Genomic DNA, 16,878 nt, shown 5'->3' on the forward strand with positions numbered 1-16,878 from the left:
CTGCCTCCACACAACCACCTGCACTCATATCACCAAGGTAACAATTGATCGACACATTCCAGAGACCATTCAACTAACCTTTCTGTTCCAACTGGAGTCACTTGTTTACCTGTGCAAACAAGTCAGGAACCACGTGCAGTCTTCCCCTGATGCCACTACACATCTTGTGTACCCAGCAGTTGTATGATTTATAACAATTTGCACAATATTTACACCCCAACACTTTTCTACAGACAGCACAGGGCCACCTCCCTCTTTTTTTTTTTCCACGCTTCCTTCTCCCGCACCACGAATCAGTACTTTCATTTCCCTGTATTCACTTTCAGTCCTCTGGCCTCCATTCCCTCCTTCCATACTGTATATTTAGCCATTACGTCTTCCACACTGTCAGCTATCAGCACAAGCCGATTATATTTTGGTTAAGGTTTGGATGCATATCCGGCCTATCAGTGGGATACAAAATGTAAACTGTTCAGGTTGGCAGAAGTATGTGCTCGACCGAATGTGAATTCCACTTGTTCTCGCTGTTTTGTTTGATGGTTTAGGTTGGTTGCCGTATAGTTGGAGTGTGGTTCAAACCGTTTTACACTGCGCTCATGACCTAATGGTGTGCTCAGCCAAATGAGATCGGTCACGGGCGTCTATCAGTGCTTCACCTGGTTAATTTCCTCGAGCATTGTAATGTGGCAAACAGGCCCGGGAACTTGCTCGGGACCGTGGACTTGGCTGACGGTTGCGGTCATTTTGACACGACCAACGGGACTCAAACCGGGCAACCGGGATGCACCCACGGTTGTAACAATATCATGATGAGCCCAACAATCGATCGCAGACCTCATCTCCTTATGTGGGTGGGTGTGCGTATGTGCATATTTGTGTGTTCTTTTTGAGGGTGGTTTTTTAAAGTTTTGGTCATGTGGTTTTGGTGTTTTATGTGTGTGCTTGTTTTTTGTGCATTTTCGTTTTATTGTAAATTTTCTTTTGTTTTGGTAATTTATGCTGTTTTGTTGCTTTGTGTGTTTTGTGTTTTTGTTACCTCTGCCACCGAAGGTGAAGGAGGTTGTTTTCACCCCTTTCTGTTTGTTTGTGGATGTCTCAAACATGTTTGTGGATGGATCTGGATGAAATTTTGTGGACATGTTAGGTGTGTGACAAGGACGAACTGATTCGATTGTGGTGAAGATCTGGATCCGGATCTGAATATGAGTTATTTGATTTTTTTTTTTTAAAGTGATTCTTCACCATGTGGCCAAAACTGATATACAGCATATCTCAAAAAGTTGCGGACAGATTTGAATGAAACTTAGGGGACATGTTGGGTGTATGACAAGGAAGAATTGATTCGGTTTTGGTGAAGATCTGAATCCGGATCTAAATACGAGAATTATTTAATTTTTAAAGTGATTGATCGGGCCAAAAATGTATTGATTGGGCCTGATATGTTCTCGTGGATCAAACATTACGTGGCGGAGATATGCTCTACCGAGTGCCCTTCTTTTTAATTCAAGTTTTGTGCATTTCTGATGTTTTTTGTAAAGAAAACAGTTTTGTTCACTTCATTTAAGTTATTTTGTTAACTTATTGGGTTTTTTTTTGAAACCTTGTTTTGTCTTTGTGTTTGTTTATTTGTTTGTTTTTTTTTTGTGTATTTGCATCTTGCATCTTGTGTGTACACATCGGTTGAGAAGTATTCCCGCAGTGATTCTATAAAATGTTGAGAGTCATCGACTTGGAGTAGTCCTCGAGAACTCGGGACAAATATATTTTGTTTCCAATCCCTTTATCTAAAATGGTCTTATTCGGTATTATAGGTTAAAATAGAGTAGAAAAGATCATGGGTGGGCATGGCAAGGATATAAAACAACGGTGTGCTGCAAAATTGAAGTAGTCCAGATCAAACCAGACTGGTAGAGAACATTGCACACACAAAAGAGAGCACAATGTCTGGCCTTTTAAAGACTAACGGGAGTAAGGTTTACTTTGGTTGACCTTGTATCAGGTGTTGCAGAGGTAGCATTTGGCTTTGTTTTCCAATAATTAATCCTGGGAATGGAGCACGGAAAGAAAATTAAGTATCCAAAGGAGGATGTTTTCAGGTTTGAAAACCATGAGTTGTTGCACATAAATTTTGTTAGTTTGATTTTATTCATGATTTCAATGATTTGGTTCTTCCAGCCTCATTTGTACGCTCATTTTGATTTTTTTTTTTTTTTGAAACAATGCAGTCTGTGCGGGGTGCGGGGCACCATGTCTACGCAGACCAGCCTGAGGATTTCAACAAGATAGTGGAACAGATCTGTGACACCGTGGAATGAGTTGTCTACTCGAGATCAGTGCTGCGATGCAGTTACACTGGAGGATTTCTACAAGGTGGAAAGTCATGCTTTTGAATCCTGAACAACTGCTTCCCAGGACCCGTAAAGGTTCATAACGTTCTGCTCAGTTATAAACTCGTTGCGTTGATGTGCCTTTCAAGGACGATTATAATAATGGAATTGTTATTCACCCTGTTGGTAGAATACACTCAGCTCGAGCACACAAGGTTTGGTCGGAAAGCAAGTGCCCCGGTTTGGGAGGATGTAGCGGGGGATGGGGAGGGCAGAGAAGGGGTCGAAGTTTAGACCACAAAGTTAACTTTATCCCTTTTGCACAAAGTTGAATAAGTGAATTTGTCAATATTTTGAAACAAGGTATTAACAGAATTTTTACTTCACAGCATCGTTATTCTTGCAAAAAAGAGAGAAAGTACTTTTGTGTTGAACCAAGTGGATTTTTCTCCTTCAGCAATCCCAAGCAGTTCGTGTTGGTTGCCATTAACAAAATCACAACCAGGACCCTTCCTTAGCAGGTGGCAGTGCTTGAATAATGTCCCCAATTAAGTGGTGCTGTGTAAAATGTGGCAATACTCTGTACTCGTATCATATGTATCCTACTGTAGTGGCTCCAACCCAAAGGAACTCGATTGCAATCTTAATGGTAATTTGTTTAAAGGGTTTTCTACACTTTTTAATCACCATGAAGTGTCGATGGTCAATCGAACCATTAACACCTCATTGGACTCTTGTTCAGAACAAGATTGGTTATACCTTCCATTTGACAACTAAAATGTACAAAAAAAATTAAAAAAAAAATTCGCTTTTGTTCCTAAACCAGTCCTCAAAATTGTAAATAGTATTTATTTTTGGGATAAATTTTCATCAGCATTGACACTAGTTTGGATTGGGGGGGGGGGGGTGGAAGGAGATCAGAGTGACTGTATTGCATTCCCTTCCGATGGTATAAATTTTTGGATGATCAAATAAACAATTCAATTTTGCAGTTGCAGTTGCTCTCCCCTCACGCTAGCTGTCGAACGTGATGGCTCGATGTTCATGCAAGTTGTGCAAACTGCGATAAGAGTCATAACGCACATGGAGAGATCTTCTGGGCATGCAAAACAGCAACTCTAGTACTGTTATGAAGAATTTAATGTTTATCCAGGAATTGCAACAACTCAAAACCAGAGATCCTTTCAAGGCAGGCAATGCAGCACAAAGATGAGAGAGAGCACTGGGGATGGTGGTGCCACGATTGGGAACAGCTATGGCACTTCCCTCGGTCGTGTCACCTCACTCCACCAGAAGGGGGGGAGATCTGCGTCGCGACGTGCCGGTGGCAACGCCTCATTCATTGGACCCTCTTTGGGAGTCTCCTCTTGCAGCTGTTGCACCTGATTTTGGAAAGAAAGGTAAGTGAGCAGTCAAGCAGAAATTCTGAGAAAGTCCAGAACATTTACACTTTTAAATGGATGTGAAATGAGCGATCAGACAGACAGCAACGGAGGTCGATTGATGCGAAATCGTTTCACTTCGATCACCACCACAATCTCTTATGCCACACATCTGCTCATGTTCACTCAAGTTCAGGATAAATGCCTCCTGCAATTTGGAGGGATTTGTAGATTCACAACACTTGCTAAGTGCTGGGTGGGAAGAGTCCGAACAGGAATTTAATTTGTCCAGCAATAACTTGCTTACTTCTCACTAAAGCCACCGCACCCTTTGCTGGCAGATGGGTCTTCCAGCTGAATATTGATACGTTGCCCTGCCTGTGAAACACCAGGTTAGCTTTAGCTGGGTCCGTATTCAAACCTAAATCGGACAGCGCAGCGGCACATCAACATATCTTTAACCTATTGAAAGAGGGGGGAGGATTAGACGGCGGGAAGACAAGGAGAGTTGACACAAGACTCATGGAGGAGTGACACACATGCAAACAGTTGATGAGGTTGGGGAACTTGACGGCACTTTTCTCTCTGCACTTAGTGGGGTAATAAAGGAGAAATCCCCATTCCCTCCCCTTTCTCGAGACCTGTCCATGCTCTTCCCTCTAAACGCTGAGCATCGGACGAGGTAGTGGCACGCACAGTTTGCTATTCTTTGGTACGACTCAGCCAGAGCCAGACTCGAATAACTGAAAAAGTTGGGGAAATAAAAACCAGAAATTCAAACACCCAACGGCTGGTATGGGTAAGAGAGCATTTCTCACTGACTGCGGAGAGAAAAGTGCCATCACAAAATGGCATTGGTCAATCTGATAAATAATTCATTTTACCTGCATCGTGAAGGCAAATCAGTATGAAGAGCAACAACATACTCAGGTGAGATAAACACCGTTAAACCGGCAGAGCGACGCACCTCTCGTGGCCAACTCTTTTCGCGAAGCTTCTTCCATTTTTCTTGCTTCGCAAAGTAATCGGGATATGCAGCCTTTTCTGAGGGATGCCAGAAATCCAACACCCACTCCGGGGCCTGACAAGGATAGGTAGAGGTGGAGAGAAAACAAACAAACAAAAAAAAAAAACAACTACATGGACCAAATACCAACACCTAAATGTTATGCAATCCTTATTTAAAATCACTTCCGGTTTTGGGTTTGGAGCGACGGCAGGGTCTCTCAGGGCTCCGTGTTGACTTTCTCAAAGTTAAGTTTCCGGTCGTTATCTGTCCTGTTTTAACTGTTTATTTTCTCACCAACATGTTTCTGTATGTTCCTAGTTTGGTTTTGTTTCAAAAATCGTGCTATTTTGTGAGTTTTTGTCGACCTTGTCTTACCAGGTTCCTTGAGGCCTACCCATCCTTCCCCTGTAGGTGTACAATCGTTTTTATTTGTATTCTCTCCCTATTACCTTCAATTCCTATTTTCCCCACTTTCCCAACATCCCCATCCCTCCCAACTAAACTCTGCTTCTTGGCTTAAATTTAAAAAAAAAACTACCTTTCTCCCTGCATATCCACGAGTCCCAATACTTCTTCCTCCTGCCGGCACACCATCTTTATTCTACTTGAGCTGACCCACTCACCATGACCTTCACGATTTCTTCCTACAACCTTCCATCCTCGAATCTTACCTAATCTTCAAAAATCCATCAAAAAATAAAAATCTTCCTTGTATTCTTTCTATCTATCTATACACCTCCTGTAACCACGCGTCTCTCTCCCCTCTTCGTGATACATTTCATCGACTTTCTTCACTCTGTGTTTACAGTTCCAAATTCACCTTACACCTCCACGATTTTACTTCAACCTTCCCTTTTCTGAATGTTATGCAATCCTTATTTAAAATAAAAAAATTCACTTTTGACTCGACACCTCCCACAGCTACGAGCTTCTCCCGCAACCACGTGATCTGTTTCCACCCTCGACGTTTACCGATCCAAATTCACCATTCACCTAACGATTTTTTCTACAACCTTTCCATTCCCTAATCTCGTGAAAACCCTCAAAAAAAAATAAATAAAAACGATCCATCATTCTTCATCTTCCTCTTTCACAAGTGTGGTACTCATGACTATCATAATTCACTACTCTTCTCCTATTTCAACAGAATGCTCTCAATTCGACTTCATTCATACCTTGCCTAAAAAAATCCAACTGTTACAGCGTTTCTTCTCTCCATTCTCATAATTTGCCGTGATTGCATCCATCAAGAAATGTCTTTAATCGCATCTCTGACCAAAAAAAATTAAAACCCCAGTTTGCAATGTGTGTTCACAATCCATCAACCATTCTTTTTTTCCAACTTCAGTGCCAACTCACCCCTCTCACCCTTCCTCTCAAAGCAACCATCACACTATTCTCTCACCTTTCTCAAAAACTCCCCCTCACCCTTCTCCCTCAACTCTCCCACCATTCACCCTTCTCAAAGTTGCCCCCCTCACATTCACAAAGCTGCCTCCTTCCCCTGCCCTCACCTCCATCTCATCACTCCACCTCCTCAAATCCTCAACCACCTTCTGCCTCCTCTCTTGCCCCCCCTTCTGCCCCAACACCAGAGCCTTTTCTCCTCCTCATCCGGCCCCCTCCCCTAGCTATTTTGCAATCCCCCACACTCTCAACAACTCTCCTTACCTCCCCCCTCCTCCCTTGTCCTACCCTCCCCCCCTCCCCTCCCCTCCCATCCCCTGCACCCAAAGCCTCCTCCCTCCCTCTTCATCAACAGTGTGGACCTCAAATATCCAGGGCCTTCGCTCAAACCTTGCATATCTTTCCATACAGGTTGCCACTGACAAACCAGACATAATCTTCCTCACAGAAACTTTCCTCCCTCAAGACTTCTCCGACTCCCAAGTATCTCTTCATGGTGACTCCCTCCTCCGGTTTGACGGACCTGAGCCTCGTCCTGGTGGAGAAGTTGCTCTCTTCAAAGACTCTCTCATTCTTCATGCACTGCCCTCACTCCCCCATACCTCTGGCTTCGGCTTCCCCTCCACTCCCACCTCATGTTTATATGTGTACTGCACCATCCACCAAACAGTGATGGCTCCATTTACACCTCACTATCCGAAAACATGGACCAACTTCTATCTTCTCATCCAAACTCTCTCTTCCTCATATGTGGTGACTTCAATTGTCATCATGCCAGTTGGCTCGGTGTGGGTACCTCTCCTCACCTGTCATGGCACTTCAGCAAAAGCTTTCTGCGACTCATTGGGACCGACTCAAATCGGTCAACTTCCCGACCCGGATCTCAACCAATGGTACTCCATCTCTTCTGAATCTGATTTTGACAAATTCCCCTGAAAATATCTGTTGCTCTTCCTCCTCTCCAATCAATTCTTCTGACCACATCCTTGTCAAAGTGGACATCTCTCTGGCTATTATCAGAGAACCACCTCAACACCGTCAAGTCTGGCATTTCACTCAAGTCAACTGGCAGGGTCTCCAAGCAGCCATCAAACTTACAGACTGGTCTCCTATCGTGACTTTCTCCAACATCAACTCATCCTGGGAATTCTTTCAAAGAAACTTGCTCTCCCTCATGCACAGATTTATCCCCTCTAATCTTCAGTCGTCCAACCCTTCCTCCCACCCTTGGGTCACTGAAGCTTGTGGTGAGGCAGTTGTCCTGAAACAACTTGCCTTTGCCTCAGAAAGCAAATCCAACTGAGGGTAATCTCAGTTCCTTCCACAAAGCTCAGAACAAGTGTGTATCATTTTGTCTCTCCGAAAGGACCGTTTGGACCCCCCCCCCCCCCAAATTTACTTTCTCAACAATCCTCTGGAGGAAGTCCTTTCTTTCAAGCTTCAGGGTCTCACTATCTGCCACGATCTTTCTTGGGAAAGCCACATTTCCAACCTGGCCTCCAAAGCCAGTCGCTGACTGGGAATTCTCCATCGTGCAAAGTCCTTCCTTGGCCGACCTGAGCTCCCAACCATGTACAAAGCTTTCGTTCACAGCCTGATGGAGTACTGCTCTCCCCTCTGGACTGGTGCTCCTGCCTCCCACCTTTCTCGGCTTCACGTTGTGAAACCAAGGCATTTCGGATCATTGGCATCTCCTATGAGGAGGCTGAGTCTTTGGGCCTCTCACTCTCTCACCGCAGGCAGGTCGGTGGTCTTCCTGTCTTCTACATTCTCCTCTCCGGTCTCGCCCCCCCCCGCTGTGTCTGCGATTTGTCCCCACCATATTTCCGCAGGGCACTCAAGGTCCGCCAACAACCCCCTTCTGGTAAACTATCAAAATCACGAATCGCTGCTCACCTTCACTTTTTCATTCCTCTTTTATCCAAATCCTCGATCTTTTCTACCCCCGTTAATCCACCTCCTTCAAATTCCCTGCTGTCCTTCCTGAAAGTCTCTCATGTCCATCTTTTATACTCCGTGTTCCCCACCCCATCCCTCTCCCTTCCACAGATCTCCTCATGTCTCTCTTCACCACCGTTTTGTCCTTCCCAATCCCACCCCTCTTGTCTCATGCCCTCCTTGCTGTGTGTCGTGTGTTTGCTCATTTGAGCCTCAACAAGGTATACAAAAAAAAAAAAAAAAAAAAAACCACAAACCTCTTGTTACAGAGGCAGAACCATCCGAGTGGGCCTACTCCTGTAAGAGGGTGCGAGGACTTTGACATTTAGGCGAGTGTCCGTCCCCAAAGAATGTGAATCGTCAAGCGAACCATGATCACATCCTCATGATAAAACTATAAAGGTTTATTTATTTATTTTTATGGACAATCATGGCAGACCATGGCAGTGAAGGCAATTCCCCAGATTAACTCAGCTTCGAGAAATCTAGATGTTTCAAATTCTAAAGTTTAGAAGCAAAAACCACCACAAAGATCCCTCCACGACAGTACCACCCCCCCCCCACCCCACCCCCGATCTGCTCCCCTCAACGCTTCCAGGAGCCGAGAGCAAGTATATAAAATAGGAGCAGTACCCCTCGGTGCTCATCTGATAGCGGCTGCACAAGATAACCAGGCAACCACTGGAAAGCATGGATTACCCACAAACTATATAATGGAGAAGAAAGTAAATGCCTATGGATATTTTTTTAATGCCATGCACAGACTATGGTACATACAAGGTGATGAACGTTGTGGTCAAGTTTCATCAAAATGGTGTGTGTAGTTTCAGAGAAGTTGAAAGTATTTGTGGATGGACAGACCGACTGACGGGCGAAGTGCCATCCCATAATCTCCTCAGAACTAGGTCTGCAGGTGAGCTAAAAATAAATGCTACAAAACAGGACCAGCCTTTAAAAAAAAAGTCACTGCGGTGGTGATGACAGCAGTACTAGTGGTGGTGGACCTTTTTAACCAACAATCCCATTGCATTGAAGGTAATTCTCCAGGGATACATGTTCCCGAAGATGAGAATCTCAACTCCTACATTAATTAATTAATCTCAATAATTCACTCAATATGGGCCACATCAACAATGGGGGAAGCAGAGGGTTCTTATTGTTGTAGGAAGTGTGAGGAAATCGTCCACTTGAGGAAGGTCATTCCCGGGTTGAAGGAACGCATCGATAATTTGCAGCAAGTAGCAGAATATAAAAAAATTGAAGATAATAGTTGGTTACGGTTGGGGGGGAGGTTGCTGAGGATATTGGAAGTGGTGACTGTGCAGTGGCGGAAACGGGAGGCGACGGCGCAACGGGGGGGGGGGGGGCACGCGACGACGCCGCCGTGGGAGGCGACGACGGCACAGTGGGGGCGGACGGTGGAGGATGTGCAGCGGACGGTGGCGGATGTGCAGCGGACATCGGCGGTGCAGCGGGTGGTGGCGGAGGTGCAGCAGTGGTGGAGGTGCCGCTGTGGAGAAGGTGCGGCGGTGAAGGAGGTGCGACGGTGGCGGAGGTGCAGCGGACGGTGGCGGAGGTGCAGCGGACGGTGGCGGAGGTGCAGCGGGTGCGGGCGGTGGTGGAGGTGCCGCTGTGGAGAAGGTGCAGCGGTGGTGGATGTGCAGCGGTGGTGGAGGTGCAGCGGTGAAGGAGGTGCAGCGGTGGCAGAGGTGCAGCAATATAAATTGGTGGAAATGAGGTGTGGGAGACGAGATTATTAAATATGTCGATTCTTCATTCTGCAGGAATGATTGTAGACAGAATTCTGTGTAGTTTTGAAGGAGCGGGAGTTCGGGACATTGAAGGAAGGGTAAACTATATTGTATCGGGTCATGACAGGAATAAGTTGGTTGTGGTACACGTCGGTGCAAATGATGGAGGGAAAGTTTACTCAGGTTTTGAAAAGTAGATCCAGGATATTGGGTAAGTGGCTGAAAGCAAAGGGTTGTGAGGTCATGTTTTCTGGGATCTCCCAAGATTAGGAAACTATATAGAAATTATGACCAGAGCAATAGACATCAACCAATGGCTGGAAGAATGGTGTAGGGAGGAAGGTTTTACATTTAGGAAGCAGTGGGAATCATTTAAGGGACAAAGGGAGTGTTTCCGGAATGATGGCCGTGTGTTAAATAGAAAGGGGGCAGCAAGGTTTGCAGTGAGAATTGAGGAAGGAATTCAGGCTTTTTTCAGTCAGCGGAGGGTGGGGAAGGTATTAAGGTAGGAACAGATGAAGTAATTGTGATGAGTAAGGCCAGGCAGGAAAATAGAATTTCAGGAAGGGAAAAGTTAAATATATTCAAAACCAATGCTCGAAGTTTAACAAGATGGAAGAGCTTGAAGCCAAAGTGGATAGTGAGGAGTACGATAAAGTTGCCGTGAGTGAGACATGGTTTGAGGAGGAGAGTAACTGGAGGACAGGATTAGAAGGCGACAAGGTGTATCGGTACGATAGGAAGGAGAGAATAGGAGGAGGAGTTGCAATCTGGCTGAAGGACAGCATTGCATCAAGAGAAAGAGGTGACATAAAGGAAGGAATAAATGTTGAGGATGCTGGATGGATAGAGATGACAGATTGTAAAAACAGTAAGATACTGGGAGGATGTTATCAGGCTCCAGGTGTGAAGGAAGAGGAGGAAGGAGGAGTACATGAAGAATTTCAAAGGGTATGTGGTGAGGGAAGAGTATTGATTATGGGGGATTTTAACTCAACAGGGATAGATTGGGTCCAGGAACAGGGAAAGGACAAAGTGGATGAGGATTTCCGAGTTTTATTCCAAGATTCCTTTTTAACTCTGTTCGGAGATAAACCCACAAGGGGGAGTGCAGTGTTCGACCTCCTTTTAAGTAACAATCCCATTTTAAGGAGGTGGAGGTAGGGGAGCATTTAGGATCAAGTGACCATAACATTGTGTGTGCAAAGATTCTGTTCACGGTTAGAGTTCAGGATCGTAGGGTAAGGCTATTAGATTTCAGGAGGGCAAACTTTGAGGGTACGAGGAGAGAATTGGGTGATGTAGATTGGGAGACACTAACAGGACAATCAGAGAAATGGGAAACCTTCAAGGACCAAATGTGTAGAGTGCAGAGCAAGTACATTCCAATGAGGTTTAAAACTGGAAGTAGAAAGAGACCAGGGTGGTTGAGCAGTGAGAAAAGGAACGCTATAAAGGAGAAGCAAAAGGTATTTATTATGTTTAAAATAACAGGACTGGAGTTAGATTTATATCATTATCGAAGTAAACGGAGGCAAATGAAGAAAATAACTCAGCAAGCCAAAAGAGAGTATGAGAAGGACATGGCTAAGAATATTAAACATAATAACAAGGCTTTATTTAAGTACATTCGGGGAAAAGAACAGGTGAGTACCAGTGTGGGCCCATTGAGGAATAGTACCGGGAGGGTGGTTAGTGATGAAAGTGAGATGGCAGGCTTATTAAACAGGTATTTTTCTTCAAATTTTGCACAAGAACAGTCAGGAGAATTACCAATAGCTGAGAGTATCTATTGAGGAGGTGAGGAAGGGCTTTCACAGAAGATCCAGGTTGGAGTGGAGGAAGTAAAGGAACAGCTCGGTAATCGAAGAGTGGATGAGGCTCCAGGTCCAGATAATATACAACCGATAGTGTTGAGAGAGGTGGCTGAGCAGGTAAGCGAGATGTTAACGGATATTTTCAATAGTTCACTGGAGTCAGGACAGGTACCGGAGGATTGGAGAGTAACAAATGTAACACCATTATTTAATAAAGGATCCAGAGAAGAATTCAGAAACTATAGACCTGTTGGTTTGACTTCAGTTGTGGGGAAGGTTGTTGGAGACATTAATTCGGGACCAGATGAGGAACCATTGAAACAAATGCAAACTAATTAAAGGTAGTAAGCATGGGTTTACCAAAGGCACTTCCTGTTTAACTGATGTTTTAGAGTTCTATCAAGCAGTGTCTGATTGGGTGGATGAGGGAAAGGCAGTGGACATAGTATATCTAGACTTTGAGAAGGCATTTGATAAGGTACCACATCAGAGGTTGTTAGCTAAAGTGAGGGCTTGTGGAGTGGCTGGTCAGGTAGTTAATTGGATTACAAACTGGCTTAGTGGTATGAAGCAAAGAGTGGCTGTGAGTGCGAGGATGTCTTTCTGGGAGGATGTAAGTAGTGGGAAACCTCAGGGATCAGTACTCGGACCATTACTAAACATTATTTACATCAATGATTTGGATAATGGGGTGAAGAGTAAGCTTTCCAAATTTGTGGATGACACAAAGCTTGGAGGTGAGGTGGATAGCAGAGGGGGTGGTGATCAAATACAAGAGAGTATTGATACTTGTATAGATTGGGCAAAAGATTGGCAGATGGAATTTAACCTGAAGTGTAAGGTGTTGGAGATGGGAAAGAACAATGAAAAGAGAGATTACAGGATGTAAGGGGTAATGTTGGAGTGTGTCACACAGGAGAAGGATCTGGGGGTGGTCATAGATACGGGAGGGAAGCAGGCAGCGCAGTGCCAGGCAGCTCGAGGTGAAGCAAATAGGGTTTTAGGTTGTATTCGGACGGGAATCAATTATAAATCAAGAGGTGGTGTTCACATTGTACAGGAATTTAGTGAGGGCCACATCTGGAATATTGTATTCAGTTTTGGTCACCACAACTCAGGAAGGACATAGATGCCATAGAAAGGGTTCAGTGTAGGACTACTAGATTGATTCCGGGCCGAGCTAGACTCAGCTATGAGGAGCGGCTCAAGGAGACGGGGCTTTATACATAAGAAAGGAGGCGGTTCCGAGGAGATATGATGGAGATGTTTGAGATAATTAAAGGTATTGATAAAATAAGTGAAGATGAATTATTCAACAGAGTAGACAGTGACAGAACCAGGGGCCAGAACCTGAGAGTAAAGAAGAGGAGAGTTAAGATGGTACTAAAGGCCCTGTCACACCTTGACGTTTTAGTCAGCGTATGGCAAGGTCTCAAAATGTATGTAAAACGCTAGCGTATGCTGAACTATTGATGTTTAAGTTTTGGGCGTATACCAACGTGTTGGACGTATGCATAACGTATTAGTAACGTATACAGAAGGTTTCAATCACATATAGATAACTTGTACCAACGAATGCTGAGCGTGTTGTCGGCATTCACAACCTATGCCCAACGATAGTCTAACTTATGCATAGCGCGGCAGCGTATCGCTGACGATCACGTGGCGTAGGCTATTAATAGGCTGCGGCTCGACGATTCAAATCATAACCGCACTCGACATCGAAGTGTGAAGCCGCTGTCACACCTTGACGTTTAAGCCAGCGTATTCCAACATCAATCTATAATTCCAGCAATCTCTGTGTGTCTGTAACCGCTGTTTCTCGACAACTGCTGGTCCGATCTAATTGAAACCTGCCAGGTATATTGCTGGGGACCTGAGGATGTGCCTTTTCAAGGTTTGATATTAATCGGACAAGTGGTTCCCAAGTTATGGCCATTTATTTACCAAAGCAATGAGAAGACACGTTGTTGCGTGGGCGTGGCCGATGGGGAAGGGAAGCTCAGCCGTGTTCGCTATTAAGGATTACAACGTACGGACTTCCGGATCAATTACGGGTTACAACGTACGGACTTCCGGATCAATTACGGGTTACAACGTACGGACTTCCGGATCAATTACGGGTTACAACGTACGGACTTCCGGATCAATTACGGGTTACAACGTACGGACTTCCGGATCAATTACGGGTTACAACGTACGGCCTTCCGGATCAATTACGGGTTACAACGTACGGACTTCCGGATCCATTACGGGTTACAACGTATGGACTTCCGGATAATGATGACCGTGTATTCTAATAATTTCTCGATTTCTTATGCGCATTTATAAACACAATGCCCCAAGTTATGATCGTTTTCATATTAAACGGTGTATAAATTTTGGTAACAGAGTGCTGGTATGCTCCGAACCAGGAAGTAAATTTTTTTTCTCTCTCTTCTCTTTTTGTTTTTCCTTGCCACGACATTACGAAAAGGTAAAATACATTGGCGCTCATTGAATAATTGGGTATTAAAACTAAATTGCGAATAATTATAACTGCGAATAATATTCAAACTTCCGGGCCACGCACGTACGGGCACTCGAGAGTGAAGAAACGGCCTGCGTGGTTGTTGTTTGTTGCTCGCGGTTTGAATATTTTTTCATTTTTTTTTATGGGCACGTACGAGTATGAAAAATTTGCCGAACCAAGCTAGCACATGTCGAATATGTTATGGGTAAGTTCTGTATATGTTAAGAGCATGCTGGCATACATCGTAGTACGTTGACATACGTCACATGTCGAGAAATTTTCAGCATGTTGAAAATTTCTCGGCATACGACACACGTTCTGCATACGCTGGCCATAAGTTGTAGGCACGTTACGCGATCGTTGACACACGTCAACACACGTTACTTGTACGTTACTCACAAGTCGAAACACGTCAAGGTAATTGTTAGCGTCAGTGTTCCAGACTGCGTTTTTTTTTTTCTTCGGTATGACGGTGATGTTGACACTTCGATTTCTAGTGCGGTTACGATTTAAATCGTTGAGCGGCAGCCTATTAATTATTTTATATTATAACTGCACCAGAAATCGAAGTGTAAACATCACCATCATACCGAAGAAAAAAAAAAAAAAAAAAAACGGAGTCTGGAACACTTACACTTAACAATTACATTGACGTGTTTTGACTTATGAGTAACTTACAAGTAACGTGTGTCAACGATCGCGTAACATGCCTACAACACATTACTCATAGGTTAGAAATAAGTTTCGGGTACGCTAAACATTTAACCTCGACGTGTTTCGACTTATGAGTAACTTACAAGTAACGTGTGTCGACGTGTGTCAACGATCGCATAACGTGCCTACAACACGTTACTCATAGGTTAGAAATAAGTTTCAGGTACGCTAAACATTACCTCGACGCGTTTCGACTTATGAGTAACTTACAAGTAAAGTGTGTTAACGATTGCGTAACGTGCCTACAACTTAAGACCAGCATTATGCAGAACGTGCGAGTCATACGTCGAAAAATTTCAAGCATGGAAAATTTGTCTAACACCTCGGCATACTACGAAAAAAAGCCAGCGTACTACGACGTATGCCGGCGTGTTCTTAACGTATACAAACTTACCCATAACGTATTCGACGTGTGCCAGCGTTTTAGCCAAATTTTGCATACGTCAGGCATACACTGGCTAAATCGTCAAGGTGTCACAGGGCCTTTAGGAAGGGGACTTTTACTCAGAGAGTAGTCAATGCATGGAATGGTCTCCCTGGAAAGGTAGTGGCAGCAGAAACAGCAGATAAGTTTAAATTGGAATTGGAACCTGGAAGTTATGGAGATAGAGGGGTATGGGGATGTCAAGACTTTTAGGTAGTTTGAGCATTGATGGGTGATTGTGTACGGAGTGCTGTTGGTGGGGGGTCTTGTTAAGGGGGGTTGTGTAGTCGATGTGTGTTTTTAACCAAGCCCATGCCCCCTGTCCCAGGGGAAGAAAAGGGGGAAAAAATAAATAATTTTTTTTTTTAAAAGGACAACAAAAAAATATTTTCTTTCATTAATTAAAATGATCTTGGGTTGGTGTGATGTTCGTGCAGGTAGGATGGGCTGAATGACCTGCACCTGTGTTGGATTTCCTTGTTTTCGTACCGGGTGCTCAGAAAACTCTCACCTTGTAACAGTCGTAGCGCTCGTACATGGTGCCCCCCGGTGCCGAAGGGAAGCGGTACGGTAATGGGTGCATGTTCTGCCACAATTCGCGCTCAGCGTTCTGCAGGAGGCGAACTGCTCGGACCTGGTCGGGCTCGTTCCGTTCGGCCTCGATGCGGGCCCGCAGGAGTGTGGCCTCGTAACGGAACTCGGCCCTGCACGCTCGCACCACGACGCCCTTGAACTCGAGAGGGGATCGAATACGGGGTGTCCTACCGTGCCCCGTACCACACACCCCGTACCAAGTCGTGCCGTGTCCCGTACCAAGACGTGCCGTGCCCCGTACCACACACCCCGTACCAAGTCGTGCCGTGTCCCGTACCAAGTCGTGCCGGGCCCCGTACGACGGACGCCGTACCCCTTCGGATCGTGTCCTTACCTGTCTCGGATCCATGACTCCAAGTTCCGAATGGCTCGTTTGTAAAACCGACATACGCGCTGCTGATGCGACAGCAAAGCCGCCATGACGCCGAAAAAACCGGCAAAAGGTCACCCTTTTACGTCATTGCGTGTATACGTCATCACGTAAGTGCATTGCGTTCTTTCACACTGGTGGAGCCGGAAGGATCGTGATGAGTTTCATTCAGAGACGTTTATTAATGACGTAGTCACGGGTGGTGCTGCGTCGATAAAAAGCAAACCAGGGAAGGGAAGTTGTTGGCAGGGGAACCAGAACGGCATTCTGGAGGGGACACATCCCTCCCTCCCTCCCTCCACCCCTCCACCCCTCCACCCCTCCACCCCTCCACCCCTCCACCCGACCGAGCTGTTTATCTTTTATATCCCACTCACTGATCGTCTGGATCAACATCGACACTTTGAATGTTGAGGCGAATCGAAGAATGAGCGAAATGAAGGAAGGGACCACGTCCCCACACCCCCGGAAAAACAAAGCACACGACACCGTGGGTTTTTATTTTTAAAGATTATTTATTGAGGATTACTGAAAAGGGATGATGGAGCTGATGGTGTAGTTGATGATGTTGCTGATACAGTTGATGATTTTTATGATGTAGTTGATGGTGCAGCTGATGACATAATTCATGAT

At 45.0% G+C, this 16,878-nt stretch overlaps 2 protein-coding genes across 4 annotated transcripts in view; one reads left to right on the forward strand and one right to left on the reverse strand.

Annotated features, from left to right (window-relative positions):
* Positions 1-3,318, forward strand: part of LOC147022363 (1-acylglycerol-3-phosphate O-acyltransferase ABHD5-like) — a 71,546-nt gene extending 68,228 nt beyond the window's left edge. For all 3 annotated transcript variants that reach the window (XM_085893202.1, XM_085893200.1, XM_085893201.1), the window contains exon 7: positions 2,226-3,318. In XM_085893202.1, coding sequence (XP_085749328.1) covers positions 2,226-2,315 — 90 coding nt within the window. In that variant the 3' untranslated portion in view covers positions 2,316-3,318. The remainder of the gene's footprint in view (positions 1-2,225) is intronic.
* Positions 3,319-3,449: 131 nt separating this feature from the next.
* On the reverse strand, positions 3,450-16,369 carry NDUFB9 (NADH:ubiquinone oxidoreductase subunit B9). Its single transcript, XM_085893203.1, has 4 exons — positions 16,210-16,369; positions 15,793-15,985; positions 4,677-4,790; positions 3,450-3,709 (listed from the first exon to the last, which is right to left on the reverse strand). Exons 1-4 carry the CDS (start codon positions 16,293-16,295, stop codon positions 3,581-3,583), a joined length of 522 nt encoding a protein of 173 aa, XP_085749329.1. The 5' UTR covers positions 16,296-16,369; the 3' UTR covers positions 3,450-3,580.
* Between the last annotated feature and the right edge of the window lie 509 nt (positions 16,370-16,878).

The sequence above is a fragment of the Eptatretus burgeri genome, chromosome 8 (genome assembly GCF_056783735.1).
Source record: "Eptatretus burgeri isolate ZD-2024b chromosome 8, Ebu_testis_v1, whole genome shotgun sequence".
NCBI lineage: Eukaryota > Metazoa > Chordata > Myxini > Myxiniformes > Myxinidae > Eptatretus > Eptatretus burgeri.

What these genes read in the sequence shown, in the direction of transcription:
- NDUFB9 (XM_085893203.1), bottom strand. Translation starts at nt 16,295, where the DNA reads ATGGCGGCTTTGCTGTCGCATCAGCAGCGCGTATGTCGGTTTTACAAA. An exon ending in AGCGCTACGACTGTTACAAG is followed by an intron (nt 4,791 to 15,792) that starts GTGAGAGTTTTC and finishes TATCCTTGTCAG; the next exon opens with GCCCCGGAGTGGGTGTTGGA. An exon ending in AAAAGAGTTGGCCACGAGAG is followed by an intron (nt 3,710 to 4,676) that starts GTGCGTCGCTCT and finishes TTCCAAAATCAG; the next exon opens with GTGCAACAGCTGCAAGAGGA.